The sequence below is a fragment of the Oculina patagonica genome, chromosome 1 (genome assembly GCF_052425735.1).
Source record: "Oculina patagonica isolate OP01 chromosome 1, crgOcupat, whole genome shotgun sequence".
Classification (NCBI taxonomy): Eukaryota; Metazoa; Cnidaria; class Anthozoa; order Scleractinia; family Oculinidae; genus Oculina; species Oculina patagonica.
Window position 1 is genome coordinate 1,813,984 of NC_135758.1, and position 19,808 is coordinate 1,833,791.

At 38.8% G+C, this 19,808-nt stretch overlaps 1 protein-coding gene across 2 annotated transcripts; it reads left to right on the plus strand.

Moving 5' to 3' along the window:
• The first annotated feature begins 933 nt into the window (after positions 1 to 933).
• LOC144652278 (cartilage oligomeric matrix protein-like) lies at positions 934 to 15,964 on the plus strand. Of its 2 annotated transcripts, none has more exons than XM_078512319.1 (19): positions 934 to 1,085; positions 1,231 to 1,802; positions 1,995 to 2,088; positions 3,772 to 3,899; positions 4,186 to 4,374; positions 4,872 to 4,976; positions 5,674 to 5,784; positions 6,737 to 6,872; positions 8,114 to 8,229; positions 8,949 to 9,001; positions 9,788 to 9,873; positions 10,754 to 10,849; positions 11,594 to 11,772; positions 12,105 to 12,153; positions 12,825 to 13,021; positions 14,196 to 14,270; positions 14,344 to 14,441; positions 14,789 to 14,928; positions 15,017 to 15,964. In XM_078512319.1, exons 1-19 carry the CDS (start codon positions 1,010 to 1,012, stop codon positions 15,064 to 15,066), a joined length of 2,550 nt encoding a protein of 849 aa, XP_078368445.1. In that variant the 5' UTR covers positions 934 to 1,009; the 3' UTR covers positions 15,067 to 15,964. The 2 variants fall into 2 exon arrangements, with proteins under 2 accessions (XP_078368445.1, XP_078368454.1); XM_078512328.1 differs by having other exon boundaries at positions 3,775 to 3,899.
• The last annotated feature ends 3,844 nt before the right edge of the window (positions 15,965 to 19,808 follow it).

The following is a 19,808-nucleotide window of genomic DNA, read 5'->3' on the forward strand; positions in this document are numbered from 1 at the left end:
TCGACCACAGAAGCCTTGCTAGGAATATCTACCTTGTCATTTCGTCTGCTTCTTTTCTTAATTTGAATGCTAGGGTTGAAGAGAAATAAGCAACATGATTTAAATTGTAATATAGTTTAAAGACAGATGTATTAAACTCACCTGAAATTCGCTATGAGTAGTACAATTATCAAACTAACTACAATAGCAACAACCCGCCATTGCTTCATCTTCTAATGACTCGATTTCATGCCTGACCGTTTAGTGTCCAGTTACCCAAGGCTATTTATAGAAAAAATGTCATTGCCAGTTTCCGTTATTTTCTCACAAAAATCTCTACGTCATTTATTCCACGTCCGCCAGGATTCATCTTCCCACTGACGAAAAAGGTTTCTCTCCAAAACGTTAACAAAAAGACTTAAAAAATATTTCATGCATGGATTCGCGCTATGTTTTCACCCTTTTTAAAAAGGCGGGAAAAAAATCAATTAATGGTCTAAATTTTGTATCAAGTGTGATGGCGCAAAAACTGAAAAATCACAAGAAATAATTACTGTTAAATATTTCCGGTGTTTTATATAGGGAAGACTATGCTGTAACGACATGCAATACGTTTAGTTCAGGGTGATACAGCTCTCATCAGAAGCCGGCTGTAAAAAAAAAAAAAAGAAAATATGGGTAGAATGTGTCTTGAGTGAGATCGCAACTTCTTTAATAAATGCGAATCTTTTTTCCTAATTGGAAAGTATTAAAATACGAAATCATGCTTTTCTCGCGCTATTTTTTATATTGAACAGCGACAAAACAATAAAGCAAACAAAACAAAAGCAACCCAATTTATACCTTTACTTCTATACTATTCCAGGAAACCTATTGAATGCTTGGCGTTGTCATTTTCAGCACAAGCACCACTCAAATTCCAGCATGCAAAATGACTGTTGACTCGCAGAAGAGACGAGCAAAAGACGCAGCAAGTTCAAAATTGTACGTTGTTTTCTAGCAGTTTACAGCTGTTTGTAAAGGCGAAGAGATGAATTTAATCTTTTTGCCAGTCTTTCTTGGCTACTCCTTGAGTTTCCTTCTATTCCGACTCACCAATTCATTGGGTAGGTCACATAAATCGGCTTGTAATCTTTATTTTAACTTGCTAGGTAAGCAAATTAAAAATGGCGGCTGGTTAACTTTTAGAATGGCCGTCTTATTTTTCCTTTTTAGTTGACCTTAAGCTTGTATTATTTTTTGATCTTTTAGAGGTGAATTTACTGGAGGCCTTTCAGGTGGATACTCAGATTCCAGGAGTTTATCGTGAGATGCAACTTGGTTTCACTGAATTTCGTTTGACGGACTCAATTCCGAGAATTTCAGCTCCTGTAAACGTGGTTCAAGAAGTCGCCGCTCTTTTACAACATCACGAAGAATTCTTGATAATTATAAACTTGAAAATGAACTCACAACGTTCTGGTACAGACACGGTATTCTCTTTAGAGGACAAACATTCAGGAAAAGCAATTTTGGCGTTTTGGACGGATGCGAAACGACGCAAACTCGGGCTCAAAGTGTTGACGAACGCAGGCCGTGAGAAAGGAGTGCCTTTTAAACATTTGAACGTTCATACAGATCAGTGGTACAATATTGTAGCACGTATCTTCAAGAAAAAGAATTCCAATGATACTCACTCAGCTGTTGAACTGTTCATAAATTGTGAATCTGTTGGAACATTGAATATGCATTCGAGATTGTCAGTTACTGCCCAGAATCGCTCGCTTCGCTTTCTTCTCGGACAAAGAGGGCGCGGCGACAAGGCATCCTGGTCAAAGTGGAATGTAAGTGAATTTTATTTACAGTGTTTTCTCAATTTGTATGGTTTGTAATGAACCATTTTTAGGTACTTAACCTTTTTCCTGCACAAGAGAAAGCATAAATTTGTTGATTCAACTTAATCCTGTCTTGTTAAAAAACTATTGAAAGCACGAAGCGGAACTTTTCTGAGATCTTAGCTCTGTTTTTTTTTTCAGGGTAGTTTGAAAGATCTGCGACTGATTTTCAATAGAAATCATTCCTGGTACGTGAATCCCTCACGGTGCAAGCAGGGTACCACAGCATTTTCTCGTGAGTATTGCAGAAAAGTTTTATTTTCGCATTTTGTGCATGCAAAACTGACCGCGCCCTACCTCCACCTCTCACCCCTCACCTACCCTCTCGCTTATAAACTGCTGGGTTTTGGGCCCATCTTCCCGCATTTCTTATCAGATCTTCACAAAACAGTTGAGTAAAAAAATAAAAAGGGTTTAATGCATTTCTGTTTATCTGATATGTGTCATTTTCCCTCAACCCCATGTCAAAGTTGCCCAATACACTGATTCAATAGTCTGTCGACTGATTAAGTTATTGAAAGCTAAAAGAAATGTAGACTACGAGCAGTCCCTATTTTTTCGCAGAGTCCGTCGAGCTTGAAGCGAATTTTTTTTCGAAGAGTTCGTCGAGCTTAGGCCATCCCAATAAAATGTTTCGTTTCCCATCGCCCCGTCTTTTGTGATGATGGGTCGGTCGGTCGGGCAAAAAAGAAAAAACACTTGGGTTCCAGAGAAGGCCGGGCTGCTAAGTAAGAAAGCCTGATTACAAAGTCAACTCGAAAACGTGGTCTTTTCGTTCGTTATTCCTTATCAAATGTCTAAACAGTCTTTAAATAACGTAGTATCGATGTTTATTAAAGACAAAGACATCATATACCAATCGTTGTTAATAAAACAAGATCGTGTGCTTGTAAATTGAAGTACTTGCTTCTTTAACTAGTGAATCTGGAATTTTTTTTTTTTTTTTTTTTTTACTTTTCGAAAAAAATGGGTCGGTCGGGCGATGGGAAACGAAACATTTTATTGGGATGGCCTTATAGCGAAAAAAAAAAATTACGCGTCGGGGGAGGAGGCGGGGCAAGGCGAGAAGCTTCTCGCCTTGCCCCGCCTCCTCCCCCCGCGCGTAATTTTTTCGCTATAAGCTCGACGAACTCTTCGAAAAAAAATTTCGCTTCAAGCTCGTCGGACTCTGCGAAAAAATAGGGACTGCTCGTAGTCTAAAAGAAATGTAAATGTTAAACGTATCTTGGGACATTCCATTTTTTATCTGCACTCCCCCTTAGGATGGTGGGTTTTGCTAAGGAGGAGGGTGTGGGGGTTTGGGGTTTGTTTCAGATTTTTCTTTTTTAGATTTTTAGATTTTTTTTTTAATTTAGAATTTTTCAGTTATTATATATGTACATATTGTATTTTTACTTATTTTTAGACGTTGGTGTGATATCCGTATGGACTTTTTACCGACTTTTTACCATAACTGTAGATGTAGATGTAACTGAACCCCACAAAATGTGGACCTCTCGGACATTTTTTTCAAAGGTGCCGACAAAAAATAAACCCGTCGGATTTCATTTTTCAAGTGGGCCTGACAAAAATTGATGGTTCGGATTCCTGCTATCGTTAGGGGGGGGGGGGGGGATAAAAATGGAATGTCCTCCAGTTAGCCTTAGCTCAATTCAAATAATCTTAATTTCGAAAGGTTTTTTCATACCACTTCTAAGCCCTCTCAACCCCCTCCCCCACTGGATATAAGCCCCCACCCCACCGGATAGAAGACCTCCCCTATTTATAAGCCCGCCCTAAACCCCCATTACATACTCCAGATCTCATAAAAGGGATCGGTTTTCAATTACCCTTCAGTGATTTTTTAGAATTGTCATAACCAGAACCTAGTAGAATTCGCCAAGTTCACCAGTAATTGTAAGAATTCCATTCATTACAGCAGCAGCTTTGCCTCAAGAACAGTCCTGTCCTAGTACAGATAACAGAGAAAAGATAGATAAGCTATCAGGAATGATGCAGGGACTGGAGGAGGCTCTTGATGACATCAAAAGAGATATATCCTTACAAGTAAGATGCTCTGTTTGTGTATCATCAAACTTTGTGTGCTAGTTTTATAAATGAAGTTTTGTTGAAACTTCCACAAATGTAACAGTTGATTTTCCTAACTTCTATCATTATGACATTAGGTCTTTTCGATATGCTTTCTTTTGAAAAGAGCTTGAAAAATTGTCTGGTGAAATCTAAACATTGTCATCATGATTTGCATTTTCTCTTTGGAAGGTTTGTTCCAGTACCAGGATGGGAGGGCATCCCTAAGTTGGCTCATCGGTGCTGATCATTTTTTCTGTTTCAGTCCACTGATTCTCAATCCATCAGGCGATATCTGGAAGAGTGTGGTTACTGTAATGGCGATGGTCACAAAGGAGCTGGACCATCCATAACAAACCAACAACAAACTGACTTCTGCTCTGAAGAAAACGATTCTTGTGACAAGAATGCTGACTGTATACTGACTGAAGGAGGAAGAGCCTTTATTTGTCAGGTATTACAAACTTCAGTTTGCAAGAATACTTATCTTGTATTTCCTCTTCTCAAGTTTTTAATTCTTCCGCTTTCTTTTCTTCCTCACTCCCTCGCCCTTTCGTTCGTTCGTTCGCTCGTTCCTTCTTTCGTTCGTTCGTTCGTTCGTTCGTTCGTTCGTTCGTTCGTTCGTTCGTTCGTTCGTTCGTTCGTTCGTTCGTTCGTTCGCTCGCTCGCTCGTTACTTCGTTCGTTCGTTCGTTCGTTCGTTCGTTCGTTCGTTCGTTCGTTCGTTCGTTCGTTCGTTCGTTCGTTCGTTCGTTCGTTCGTTCGTTCGTTCGTTCGTTCGTTCACTGGGTTGTTCATTTTGCTCCTTCTATTTTTCGCCCTGTTTGTCCATTTCATTTTACTTCTCTGTTCTTCTGTTTCTTTTTGCTATTTTATAACTTATATTCTGAAACTGTGTATAGTATTTCTTTCGCGTTTTATTTTTAGTTTTCGCTTTCGCGTTTATTTTCAGTGTAAAATTGGTTATGGAGGTAACGGAAAATACTGCGGAATAGACACTGACTTGGATGGCATCCCAGATGCTAAACTACCCTGCGACGATCGCTCGTGTCTCAAGGTGAGAGCCATGTTTGAGAAAACATCAGTTCCCTAGAAAAACTGAACCGTTCATACCTTAAAAGAGTGCAAGATAGCTGTGAAATCGCATCTCTGTACTTGGCTGTCTATTTTCTTTATCTCGCTAGACTAGGAAACGACACCTGTTTTCTTTCCTCGATACAGATACCCTTTTTCGTTTGGTTATTCCACTGAAAATAGAACCTGCACTGAGATTTCATGCGATGTCATGATTTTTGTTGATTGTTTCTCTTATACGAACTTAATTTTTTAAATAAAAATACGAGTGACCCATGCTCGTTTAGGAGCGAAAACAAACCGCACTAACGAAAGATGTGGCAAATGTTAGAGGTTTCAAACTACAGCGCAGAAAATTTCGAGACCACGGTCTTCACCAAACTACGGCTCTTTCCAACTTGTCCTGGTTTAAATAATACTGTATATCATTTATTATTGTGCCCTTCAGAAACAAGTGAGACGCAAAAGGCTGTAAAGTTCGAATGCTCGCCGCACGCTGAAATAATTTGGAACGCCACAACTATAAATAAATAAATTAAGCCGCCAATTTTAGTGTGCGCGCGCTAATCTCGCGTGAAATTATGCGCAGTTGGGATACGCAGTGCAATACTGGGGAATGACCTTAAGCTTTGCTCATAAACTATTTAATTATCTAATTTATTTGAATTTTCTTTCATCAGGACAACTGTCCTAATATTCCTAACGCAGGACAAGAAGATGTTGATGAAGACCTCAAGGGTGATGATTGTGATTCTGACGCAGACAATGATGGCATACTCAATGACAGGCCGGTTGGTGTTAATACGTCTTCTCTAAACAAATAAGTGCTCTAATTCACTAACGAAGCAATTTTCATTTTGAAGTAGTAAACAACCTTACTATTTTTGGCAAGGAACTGAAATCTGTTCGGTAGACAAAGGTCACATGAATGCAGTGGGACGCTGGTTGGTGTAATCAGTGACGTCGTAGGCAAATCACTTCTGTCACAGCGCCCCTCTCAACCCCGGAATAAAGGCCTGGCCAAACGGAGACGCAAGTAGTCGCAAGTTTTCAACTTACGCCCACTTGTGTTTCGATCCGTTTGGCCAGACATTGCTTGCACTTGTGTTGACTTGCGATGACTTGCATTCACTTTAGTCGAGATCAAATTTACACGCAATTTAACACAAGTCAACGCAAGTCAACGCAAGTTTTTCACCGTTTGGCCACCCAACACAAGTCAACGCAAGTCTTGCATTTTACTTCAAGTTGCTGAATTGTAGCGCGCGAACTGATTGAAATGGCTTTTTTTTTTGACAACTTGCGTGCACTTGCGAGTTAACTTGCGAGACCGTTTGGCCAGCCAACACAAGTCTGTACGTAAGTTCAACTTGCGACTACTTACGTATACTTGCGTTACCGTTTGGCCAGGTCTTACAAGTATAAAAGGGTACCGCGTATCGCCAGCAATTTGTTGGAGGGTGGAAAGGGTACCGTCTCTGAGCTACTAGCGTGTCATCCAAAAGGAAAGTAACAGTTCCCCTGGCTGCTTCATACAACAGAAAACCGAAGATCACTGATGAGCCATGACGAGCGCCTGCACTGATGAGCCTAAGATTTTACTTTTTCCGATCTCTGGAATTGGAAAGGACTATATTTTTTGTTACAAATCAAGTTGCAATGCTCGATTGCTTTCTCAACACGACAAGTCCTTAACTCGAGGCTAATACTCAGCAACTGGTTTGTTTTTTCGTTTGGTTTTAGGACAACTGTCCGTTTACTCCCAATCCCGATCAGCGGGATACCGACAGGGACTGGATAGGAGATGAGTGTGATAACTGTCCTTTTACAGAAAACACAAACCAGGAGGCAATTTGTCTTGTTGATAGAGACAATGACGGTGAGTGAAGATCATTGCCATTATATAGAAACCTGCAGGTGATCCAAACACGGTAAGGATCCGCTCTCATTTTTAACTCGGAAAAGAGTTGTAGTGGGCGAAGTGAATTCACTCCTTCACTCCATCACTCCTTCACTCGTTTCCTGTTAGACATATGCACGCATTGCGTGCAAGTGTTTTAAGGCCTCTAGAGGATTAGACCTTTTCTCTGATACCTACATTTCTTTTTAAATTACATAAAATTAACATGCTTGTCACCAACCGAAATATTGTATTAATGTCAGTTTTCTTGAAATAATATTATGATATTTATTCAGCTATAAGCCGAGACCGTAAACCTTTGGTTTTTTAGAGCCAGTTAGAAAAAAACTAACCCAAAACACTCAGCTAAAGATGAATTTATTTCAGTACGATTTGGTGAAAAAAAATCGCTCGACTTATAGCCAATGATATTATTATTATTATTATTTTTCGTAACCTTCAAATAACAAAAAGGAAAAATAAAAAGAAAGAAATCAATTTGCAACAGATGGGAACTCTATCTCTTGGCCTTTCGGTCTGCTCTCGATCAGTATTTGATGACAATCAAAGTGAAGTAAACAGAAGTTTGGATAGTATAACATCATTTGTATTAGCAAACCTTTATTTGTCAGTTTGTTGTTTTCGATTCTTGTTTCATAATAACTTTTCCGAGTTTAGTGGCTTATAGCCACTTTTAGTTATTCAAGCTTGCCGCTCGTCGTTCAAGAATATGGGGAAGTCTTTGTTTACAATATTTGCCCCATTAGCATAAGAGCTTCACTTTCTGATAGAGCTAAAATAATAGCAGTTATGTATTTTGAAAGAGCATGACGCGACTAACTTTCGCTATAAATTTAAGCCTGATATATTGAAAACTTTTTCTCTACATGGGTTCGAAAACTCCACATTTTACAAAGAAAACATGGGCGCATTAGCGCTTTTGCCTCCAGAAATCAGTTTAGCAGTTTTTAAAAGCTAATACCTCCAATAATTCACGTAAAGAGCAGAACATTTCGCCGATTATAAAGTTTCATAAGTTCTTTAAATTTTGGAGTTTTTTTGGATATAGCAGGACGCCTTCTCCACACACAGTCGTATGCCAATGAGGCAAAATGTAGACAATGACGTCAGATCGCCGTATACCAATATCAGCGCTAGTTGAGAATATTCCTTAAGCTAGTTAACTTCGTCTAACCTCTGTTTTACTTGTGCTCCTCCAGGTGTCGGTGAAAAGGACAACTGCCCTAATGTAGCCAACCCAGATCAGAGAGACGCGGATCAGGATCGAGTTGGAGATGCTTGTGATAACTGTCAGAACAAACACAACCCCAGTCAGGTACCCACCAGTTAAAACGGAAAGAAATGATTTCTTTTTTGTTTTATACATTTGAAAACTTTTTGTCTTTTTTTAAGCGATGACGCCATCGCTCCATGTCATCAGACGAGTGGACCGCATCCGTACGTCGATCTGTTTGTCAGTTTCGCCGCAATCGACCGATCAATAGAACCGAATAGGACTGGGAACTAACTACAGCAATTAATGTTACGTGATGTGAACCAAAATCAAGTTTTACTCAACAAGAAATCGCTGCGTATAACACAAAGCAAAATATTCCCAGCAAGTTAGAAACGACTAATACAAAGTATAAAAGAAACAGACAAATTATATTTTCTAATTATATTAGATTAGTAAACAGAATTTTTTTAATACAAAGCGCCGGTGTTCGAACTTGCTCTATCGTAGATCTTATATCGGATGTCACGCTATCAGATAATGCAACTTTTTTTGAACAATCATTCAGCACAGAAGTTCTCAGCTACTTTTATTTCTGTTTATTCTTTTGACGATTTTCCTGGAAATTATTTAAGACCACCTAGTGAAACGTCATCGCTTCTACAGGCAATGCGTGCCGTTCATTTATTTTGCAGGGGTTAGTCCACCGGGTAGAGTTGTTTATGACCCCTTGATACACCTCTTTATAAATTAAGGATAAACGCATTGTTGGATAAAATGCTGTTTCTGCTCATTATGTTTATTGCTGGTTTTTCCCGCAGCTTGACGCTGATAATGATCTGGTGGGCGATGCATGTGACAATAATTATGACACGTGAGTGTTTCTGCTGATAAACTGCCAACTTTTAAACTTTGTTTGGTTGTGTTGAGAACTTTTGAGTCAATAGACTCCACAACAATGCCTATTGTAACACCTCCTTCAAGTAATCGCCAGTCGCCAAAAGCTACTTGTATAATAAACGTCCATGCACCTTTATCGCCACTAACAGTTCGTAGGCAGCGGAACACGGGGAGGGGGGGGGGACGGGGGAGAGGGCTGTAGCCCCCGCCTCAACAAAAATTTGGTGGGCTCAGCCCCTCCATGTTTTGGTGCCGAAAATATCGCGAGCGCAGCATTAAATTGGTTTGTCAAGATATTCTGTGTTATGTGTAAGTGCAAACATCTTCGAAACTTCCTTGGAAGTCTCGGGAAACTTTGTTTATCTTCGGCAAAATTCGAAAAACGATCGGAAACGTTCGTATGACCTTCGAACAACAATCGAAGAATCTTTGAAAATCTTCAGTCTAGAAACTGCTCAGAAATCCAAAAGTTGCTAGAACGAAAAAAAAAGTTTCTCCAAATACGAAAACCTGCCATGTTTTTTTTTGGACAGTCTTAGCGCCCCCCCCCCCCCCCCCCCTCACGTTCCACAACGCTCCGCCGCCTGTGCAGTTTTCTCGAGGACAACTATAATTTCTTGTAAATTTATGATCAAGGGACACTCCAAGTTGCAACTTGTCTGTAAAGTGCGTGTACAGAGCAGAGTTGTAAAAGTTCTAGTACGTTGCAGTGATGATGGTACAACTCGTTCTGTCATTTTCTCGTTATATAACATTGTAGGGATAAAGATGGAGTTCAAAATAATATGGACAACTGCCCTCGGACAGCAAACCCTGATCAGTTGGACACTGATGGCGATCAAATAGGTACGGTGCTCTTCAAAGAGTAATCTCTCTATTTGGACCCACAGGAAAAACGTTTAAAAGCATTAGATTAATGTAGGTCCACATCAGCCTCTGGCTGCCTGTAGTTTTTAACCTATTTCAAATCAGCAACGTATGTATGTATGTATGTATGTATGTATGTATGTATGTATGTATGTATGTATGTATGTATGTATGTATGTATGTATGTATGTATGTATGTATGTATGTATGTATGTATGTATGTATGTATGTATGTATGTATGTATGTATGTTTGTTTGTTTGTTTGTTTGTTTGTTTGTTTGTTTGTTTGTTTGTTTGTTTGTTTGTTTGTTTGTTTGTTTGTTTGTTGTATGTATGTATGTATGTATGTATGTATGTATGTATGTATGTATGTATGTATGTATGTATGTATGTATGTATGTATGTATGTATGTATGTATGTATGTATGTATGTATGTATGAGTTATTTGTTCTTGCTCCCGATTCAGTTGAAAAGCGACTCAAGTATTTGCGAGAGCAGTAAGAAAAATGTAACACTTCAAGCCTAACGTCTAAAAGGGTCGAGAGAACATGAAACGTTTTGAGTCAAATCCTCGTCTCCGAAAATTGACGAGCGTGCGGTTTCCTAGCTTATGAACAGGCTCCTGAGACCACCCTCCACCCCCCTTAGCTCGTTCGGGTCTCCAATATCTTTTTTTCGCCCCACTAGCGAGCCTGCTCACTGGCTAAGGTTTCCAAGCTACTCAAGCAATAACAATAAAAGGGATTCGGGAAAAAGAGGAGTCGAAGTCGCCACTAGCCAATAAATTACTTGATAAATGGTAAAGCTGTAGTTTTCGTAAAAACCCAGTTATCTGTAGATATTGTTTCTTATGCTAGGCGATGCCTGTGATTATGACGATGACAACGATAAAATTTTTGATGAAAAAGACAACTGTCCGTTGGTTTACAACCGAGATCAACAAGATACCGATGGTAAGTGCTGCGTGCTTTGCTTGACACGACAATATGTTTGGCTCTCTTTGGAAAAACCACTGCTTAAGTTGATTCAAAACTTCGAAATCCCTTCCGTTTACAAACTTTGTCTTCAGAAAACCATTCATTTCATAATGGTTCATGATAACACAATTGTTCTAATTCCTTTGGAGCCCGATTTGTTTTTTGTTTTAGACTTTCTTTACGGTCGGGACACTCTACTGAGGTGACAAGTCGCTGCAACATGTCGCGGGGACAAGTTGCGGCAACATGTTGCCTCGTCTGACATGGTGCATTCTTGCGACAATCTATGTCGCTGCGACAGAATTTTGTCGCTGCGACCTATCGCAATATTCAAACTGGTTTGCATTTGTGCGGCTGATTGTAGCGAAAAAATGAGTGAAAGCAGCGTTGTCGCATCATGTGCGCACTTCTGCAACAAAATAAACTAACCAATGAGAGAGCGTCATGTATTTTCGCCATATTGAATTGGAAAACTAGTTCACATTCCCACTCTTTCAAATTCGCTGCGTGTGTACCGGACTAGCGCCTTGTCGCAGCGACTTGTTTTGTAGCACTACACACGAAGCGTCTTGTCGCAGAGACCTGTCACTGGGACTTGTCGCCTAGTGTGTCCCCGCGACCTTTAGAACTTGAGAACTACGAAAGTCCTTTTCTCTTTCGTTCTTATCTGCAACGATCTCATTTTCTTACGTTCAACTAGTCCTGTTTGTTAATCCCAAGGTGACGGCGTGGGAGATAGCTGTTCATCAGATTATGATGGTGACCGTATCCCCGACACAGAAGACTTGTGTCCAAACAACAATCAAATCAGTCGAGCTGACTTCAGAGAGCTCCAGACTGTGGTTTTGGATCCTTATGGCGACTCACAAGTGGACCCAGAGTGGAAAATCAACAACGAGGTACATTGCCGCGGTAATATTGGTACTATCCTGTACATTAGTGCATTAACTGGTTCGGTACATTTATACAGGGGTCTCGTTGAAGGAGGGTTGTAGCGTGAATTAAACGCTTGAGTACGAAGCAAAGTGGAATAAAATAGGAATGAATTACAATTAGAGAACGATAATTTACAAATACATTATGGTGAGTCAAACTGGCTGCGAGCTCCGCTTCTTCTCTTAAAGGCGAGGGCCGGGTCTACTGGGCAATGAATATGAATAAGATTTAACACGCTTTTCTATTTATAATCCAATGTTTAGAATATATGTCTAATATGTATTCAACCTTACAGGGCGCAGACATTTGGGAATTAAAGAACAGCGATCCAGGATTAGCTATTGGTAAGATCAAAGAATAGTACTGTCACTTTGAATACACCTTGGTGTACAGTTCAGCAAGCTTAATTTTTTTTAAGTTGCTCAGCAAACTAAGTCAAAGGTGGCAGAAAGTCCATTAACCCCGCCAATAAAATAGTCGAAACATAACATGAAGAGAATAGACAATTTCCGAGTTACCCTTTACCTCTGTTTCAAAACGAGTCTACGTGCGAAACCATACAAATGGTGAAAATGGACCTGTAGGTGAAACACATTTTCATATGAATGGGTTCGCATGTAGAATTGTTTTGAAACAGAGGCAAAGGGTAACTCAGAAATGGCCTATTCACTACATCTGCCTTCTCTAACTGTTTTATAGAAATTACCACCTTCGAAACGGAATGCGAAAATCAGTTCTCACACAAAAATAATAATATAAAAAAAACTGCATGAACCCCCCGACCCTCCGCGCAGTAGTTGGCTGTTCTAACCACTGATCTACAGAGAGAAGCGTTGCGAGCTAGGCCATTTAACAGTTTCATAGGTTACTGCATTTTTCTAAGATCAGCCATGTCAAAAGTGTCCTGTGTCGAGATAAAGAAAGAAAGATGACTAATTAAGATTGTATAAACTGGGGGGGAGGCGACAAATTAGTCAAATAGCATCCATTTACAACGCATCACGTTCCTAAACAGGTCACGCTCGCTTTTCTGGTGTTAATTTCTCTGGCACGCTGTTTGTAAACAATGATGACGATGATGATTTCGTGGGAGTCGTGTTCAGTTATCAGAGCAGCAGCGCATTCTATGTGATCACGTGGAAGAAGAAGCGTCAGACATATTGGAAGAAAACTCCATTCCCTGCTGTGGCTGAGCCAGGACTGCAATTGAAGGTCGGTTAACTGTTTTCTTTTAATGATTTTTTTATTGATTGCTCGCACATTTACAAATATTGCATTAACAGCGTTAGGGACGGACCATTATTTTTTTGGAGGGGGGGGGGGGGGGGGATGAAAAATATTGAAAAAAATTGTTTGCAGGGCCTGGAAAGACAAAATTAATTGTTTGCAAAAACGATATGTATAACAAAAAATAGTAAGAATTTCGAAAACAATGTTTGCAGAGGTGCATAAACTAAAAAAAAAGTTTGCAGAGGAAACTTTTTCATACCCGCCCCCTCCAAGAAAATAATGGTCCGTCCCTTATTACAACACTTCTTACAGGGATTATTTGCACAAAACTTACAATACGTTACTAACGGAATTCTTACGTTACATCAAGTTTACTATTTTTATCCTAAATTATTATTGTTATTGAAACAAAGGTATCAAATAAGCCAGCTATATTTTGCCCTTTCCAGTTCTCTTCTTCTACTTGTTTTGCTTTATATTTCTCTCTGGAATGGAATAAATAAAGAAAATGAAAAATGAAACTAGGTTAACTTATTAAAGTAAGTACGTTAGTAAGAAAAAACGTTATTTCCGTGTCTATGTATTAAGCCCTTGTTGGCTAATTGGGGACACCAATTAAAAATACATACTATTATCATTACTTAAAAAATACTTAGCCTTAAATCATTTAAAATACTTAAAGGGACTGTGTCACGGCTAAGTTAGTTTTATGTTATTAAATTTTGTCAAACACCCGCTATGAAACTAAATGTTTGCAAAGAAATTAATTTTATGATTCTAAATGAAAAAACCATAGCTTCACTGCAGCCAAATGTGTTTCCCGGCGTTATAATTTAAAGTTACAAGCAAACAAGATTAACTTTGAAAACTGTTCCGCCGGATCACCGTTTTTAAAAACCCATATCGTAATCCGTCTCAATCTTCGTCAATTTTGGCCATCCATACCTTCTTTCGCGTTTGGTGTGTTATGTAAATATTCCTTCACTGTTTTAAGATGTTATTTTATATATTTAAACGAATTTGGTCTAAGTTTGGCTAAAATCCGTGACACGGTCCCTTTAACTAAAAGCTAATATTTACAATATTTTCTATGAACCACAGTGCTTACAGCAGTTACTGTTATTTGTTACTGTTGTTTGTTTTTTCGTTGACACAGGCAGTGTATTCAAAGACTGGTCCGAGTCAAACTCTCCGGAACGCTTTGTGGAACTCCAAATCTACTCCAGAGGAGGTAACTATGGTAACTGATATTATTCATCGCATGTGTTATATAAAGAAATTATCTCAGCGCGTTCTTGTTTCAGGTGAAAGTGCTGTGGTCAGATCCCTCGCAGACTCCCTGGCGGAATAAGACGGCATATAGGTGGGAAGTGTACCATCGGCCTGCTGATGGACTTATTAGGTACCGTATTTTCTCTATGTCTCCAAGGTGAAGTTGAAAATAGGTGCATTAATTTGCGGTATTATAAGCTGCAGGTATATTAGCAAGATATGTATGTCACAAAAAAAAAAAATGAATAAAAAATCCTTGCTTAATGATCACTGGGTTCGAATAAACTGCAGGAGTCAAATAAACGCCTCGTCCACTTGGTTAAGTTCGAACAGTTTTAGACTGACTATATTCGTTATATAACGAACTGCGGATACTCGTTATTTTGATGAGACAATGTACCTTTATATACCTTTTAATACCTTTATAAACAAAAAACAATTTGCAATTTCCTTTATTTTATCACTCACTCTCTACAGGCTGCGAGTGTTCCGTGGTTCAGAGCTAATAACTGATTCTGGGAACATTGAGGACCACACTCACCCCGGGGGTAGGCTGGGTGTGTTTTGCTTCTCGCAGGCAAAAATCATTTGGTCAAACATTCGACACATATGCTCAGGTAATAAATGGTTCGTCATCTTATTGTGAAGTTTTCCATTGTTTTCCTCATTTTATACTAAATGGTGCCTTTTGTTTTTCTTTTTCAGAAAAAATTCCTGAGTTCTTTAACTTTACTAAAAAAAGCAAGCTGAACTGAAGTAGCTGACATTGTATTAAATTTGTGGTTGTAAAGGAGGTTGTCGTGAACGTGGTCGGTGCTGTAAAGAAGAGGTTTTTAAATGACTGCCAAGAAACCAAACAAAGTTCCATATAATCTGTCAGTCACAACGCAAATAACGCAGCTCATTGGTTCAGGGTGAACCAATCAGTTGACAAAAAGAAAACTGGCAACCGGTGCAAAGCGCGGGAAAATTTATTACCCGTGCAAAAGCGCGGGAAAATTTGCAATCCTTGCAAAGCGCGGAAAACGCGTGCATTTTAAAGTTGCTATTGGTTTGTCGCTGCTGCACCTGATTTGTTAAAAACACAACATTTTTGCTGTGGTTGACCAGAGCACATTGCACAAGCTTAACAAACACAAAACTAGAGCAAATGCACTTCATCTTTTGACAGTCAGCAAAAACCTTTTCTATCAGCCTGCAGGTGGTCGGTAAACCGGTTATTGTTGCGTCCCAATATTGTCAGGAGTGATCGATGTTACACTCGGCTAGAAATGACTCAAAGTAGTCACAATTCAAAGATTTCAAGGTAAAAATAGCTTGTTGAGTTAACTGTCATCATGCAATATACTGTTCTGCTATCAAAACAGTAATTTGTTCTCCTTTTGAACGAGAAGCAAAAATATGCGCAAGAAAATTGTGGCCGTGAGGAGTGGCGAGGCGAGAGATGTTTGTTGTGTGGTTATCTTTATAGTTCTTGAGATAAGGCAATATACTTGCAGTTTGTTTGTTCTCAATTTTGCCTGCGGGCTGACTACAAGTTTGCTTTGGCGTTCATATTAGCGATATTTAACGTACGTTTAGATTGACGAAATTTTCTACAATTTAGCCTATTTGCAGCTAACTGAAAACATAATAAATTTGTTGTTGAACTGATTCTGTTAGTCCTACATTGTTCTACTGTTTTTTTTTTTATATTTTTATAGCTTTAAGCAATAGAGTTTGCATCTCTTTTTTATGCCAAATAAACCAGTCGGATTTTTACATCATGAATCTCGTTCGCGAGTGATTTTCAAGTATTCTGAGTAATAACCCAAGTTGTTTATTTACTAATTTGACGAACAAAGGCCGCTTTAGGCGGCAAAAAATCCGATTTCTTTCTCTCTGACATTTATTCTTTTTTTGGCTTTTCGAAAAGTAGACATAAAAAAGCTACAAAAACGCACTTAAAGGCCGAGATCTCAAAATAGAGGGGTTTTTACAGGTGTCTTGTTAAACCAAACAAAGCAGTTGCAATTGCCCTTCACAACAAATTAACACAGCTACCCAACAGGAACTCACAGCAAATATGTAAGGATGGGCCGATACTCGATACCAAATATTCGATACATCGATATTTTGACAATTTTAAAAAGTATCGATACTTTCGAAAAATATCGCACTTTCGATACGTTTTCGATACTGCACACGTGACCTGAGCTTGCGGTCTTCTGGTCAGCACCTGAGGTTTAAAAATGCACTTTTGCGCAAACAAATATTGATTTTCTTGTCAATATTTGGATTTTTCTATTGCCTTGACTTGATCTAGTCCACAGTGAAACAAAAAGACCAAAAATCAACATTCCTGGCAAATATTTATAATGCCAGGACTGTCCTTTGTATGGTCAAACAAATCACGTGACATACCAATGACGTCAGTATGGAAGTGACGTCATAGTATCGATATCGATATCGATATCGAGAAAAAAGGCAAATATCGTATCGATATCGTATCGTTTTGAAAAACCTGTATCGGCCCATCCTTACAAATATGGCACCGTCCAAAGGTGGGAAAACGCACGAGACCTGCCGCCTCGTTCCCACGCTGGAGCGCGGTGCGCTTGGAGTTGTTGACGGGTTGCATTCGGAAAACTTGTTAAGCCGCCTAACCATCATGCCCCGCGCTCTCTGCTTCCCAACGCCGCTCTTGACATTATAGACACTGGGTATTATATTTTCATTGAAGGAATTCATGTCTTGAAAAAAAAGAGCCAAAAACCGAACCTTAGTGAAGTGGAGAAGTTGATAAACGCATCTAACAGAAACGTAATTTTTTCCTTCATTTGCACGTATTTCTTATTGGTCGAAGTCAAATAAACGTGATAAGGTTTTGTTTGTAGAAAACGTAAGCTGACTTTAAACAGCTTTTGGAGAACCAAAATGAAGTTTGCATATCGCTGTACCCGTAAAACCTCTTCACACTGAGGTTCATTTAATAGCTTTCAGAAAAAAAGAAATAAAAAGAAAACAACAAAAAAATGATTTAAAAGCCGAAAAATATAATTAATGTAGCCAATTAACCTTTTAACGCTCCGTTAGAATCTGGAGATATATAAAAATTTCACAACACAGTAAACCCTAGTTTGAACTATAAGAAAATGTTGCATGGTACAGATAACCGTGGGAAAAGAAAATAAACGAAACAAAACAATACTCGTTAAAAAACACGTTTTTATCCTACAACAGCATTATTAGAAAGGGAAATTGGCCTAACACGTGGAAAATGGGAGAATGGACTCCTGTTTTCAAGAAAGGAGATAAAACCGATCCGGGAAATTACCGACCTATAACAGTACTGAACTCTGTTGATAAAGTATTTGAGTCATTACTTTCCAAGCAAATCATGGAAACCATGAATCCACATCTATATCAGAAAATGTCTGCCTACAGAAAGACACATAGCTGTGAAACTACGTTGATAAGGCTAACTGAGGACTGGAAAATGGCTGCTGATAATAAGGAGTACGTGACTGTTCTATCCACCGATATGAGCAAAGCTTTTGACTCATTGCACCCTGCACTAATGATCCAGAAACTTAAAGCATACGGCTTCTCTGAAAGAGCACTAAATCTTTTGCGATCCTTTCTTGAGCGTAGAAGAAACAGAGTCAAACTACAAGAAGCGCACAGCGCATGGAAAGAACAAAAAAGGGGGTGTCCACAAGGCTCCTCCTTCGGGCCTCTTCTCTGGAATCTGTTCCAAAATGATCTCTCGCTACATAGGCAGTCTGCTAGTCTATTTATGTATGCTGATGATCACCAAATATACGCCAATGATAATGATATACAGAAGGCCGCCCAAACTCTTAGGAGAGAAACAGAGGCAGTGTCACAGTGGTACAAGGAGAACCTACTGCAAGCCAACCCTCAGAAATACCAGATCCTTACCCTTGATCCACAACCTTCCAAGAGAACCCCTGAATATGCACTGAAGATGGAATTCGATGGTCATGAAGTCAAATCATCGGAGTATCTTAAAATTCTTGGTGTAACCATCGACAACAAACTGACATTTAGTGAACACATTAGTGATATTTGCAAGAAAACGAGTTGTAAGGTTGGGGTGTTAATGAGACTACGTAATCTAATTCCATGGTCTGCAAAGTTACAGCTGTACAAATCTAGTATTTTGCCTCACCTTACATATTGTGATATTGTATGGCACTTTTGCAAATCATCCGATAAGAAGAAAATGGAGAGAGTTCAAGAGCGCGCACTCAGGGCAGTCTTTAAATCCCAATCGGAGACCTACAGTGAGCTACTGAAAAGAGCAGGTCTACCAAGTCTGTACCAAAGACGTCTACAAAACATTGCCATTCTTATGTATAAAGTAAAACACGGACTTGTGCCCACTTATATAACAGAAATATTTAATACAGCCCCGAAACGATATAATCTGAGGAACGCTGATTTTAATATTCCACGTTTTCGCACAGTACATTATGGAAAACATTCTTTACGATATTTCGGGCCTTATCTATGGAGCAAACTAGACCACAGTGATAGAGAAAAACATAATGTCACGAGTTTTAAAAACAGTATTGGGAGAAAAGACCTAACCCGTCTTATACAAACTGAGTGTAAATGTGACATATGCAGCTAGCCGATATACATTTTTAAATTTTTAATTTTTAACTCTTAACTGCAATTTTTATCTTTCACCTACTTTTATGATAAAATTTTATATTCTATTGTAGTTTATTTATTTATTAATCTATGTAGTACGATTCTTCAGTTTTTCTTCTTCTTAGAATTTAAGTGTAAATATTTTAACTTTAAATAGCTTAGATATATAATAATGTAAATAGTGTCCACAATTAGTTTTTTTTAAGCTAAATACTTCAGACACTTTAATAAAGTATTTCATTCATTCATTCATTCCATGGCCTTGTATTTAGTTTTTAATTGCAATGGCGCCTTCCATGTGTATTCAGCTTGTCTAAGGACAATTGGCAGGGAGCCGCCCACCAAATCCTAACTCAATATTAGCTCCTTACAACTTCTTAATCATCTCTGCAACAATAATTACTCTTTCGAAGCCTACCCCAGAAAATAACAAAAAAGGGATCACTACATGACAACCAATAATTAGAAAATCACCGCCCTAGCTTAGGAAAAAACTCCCCCTCAAGTTAAATATGCGTTGTTGTCACCTTATGAGTTGAAAGACAACTACAATTTTTAATGGGTTCCTCTTCGTCTATTGTTGTCTGTGAATTATTCATTAGGCCTACACTTACTTTGGAGATGTTCAACACGGGAAGTTCTTGCGACTCACTGCATGCCTTATTCTTTACAAAAATCCAAGTTTCCAGACTGGAAGGGGCGCTAATTTTTCTTTCTTTGAAAGAAAAGCTCGAGAAAGCGAGGGATGTTCCTTTTGAAAAGTGGCTACACTGCGATCCAATAAAAGAAAAATAGCGACCGCTCATAGTCTGTCTGTATCCTTTTCATTTTTATT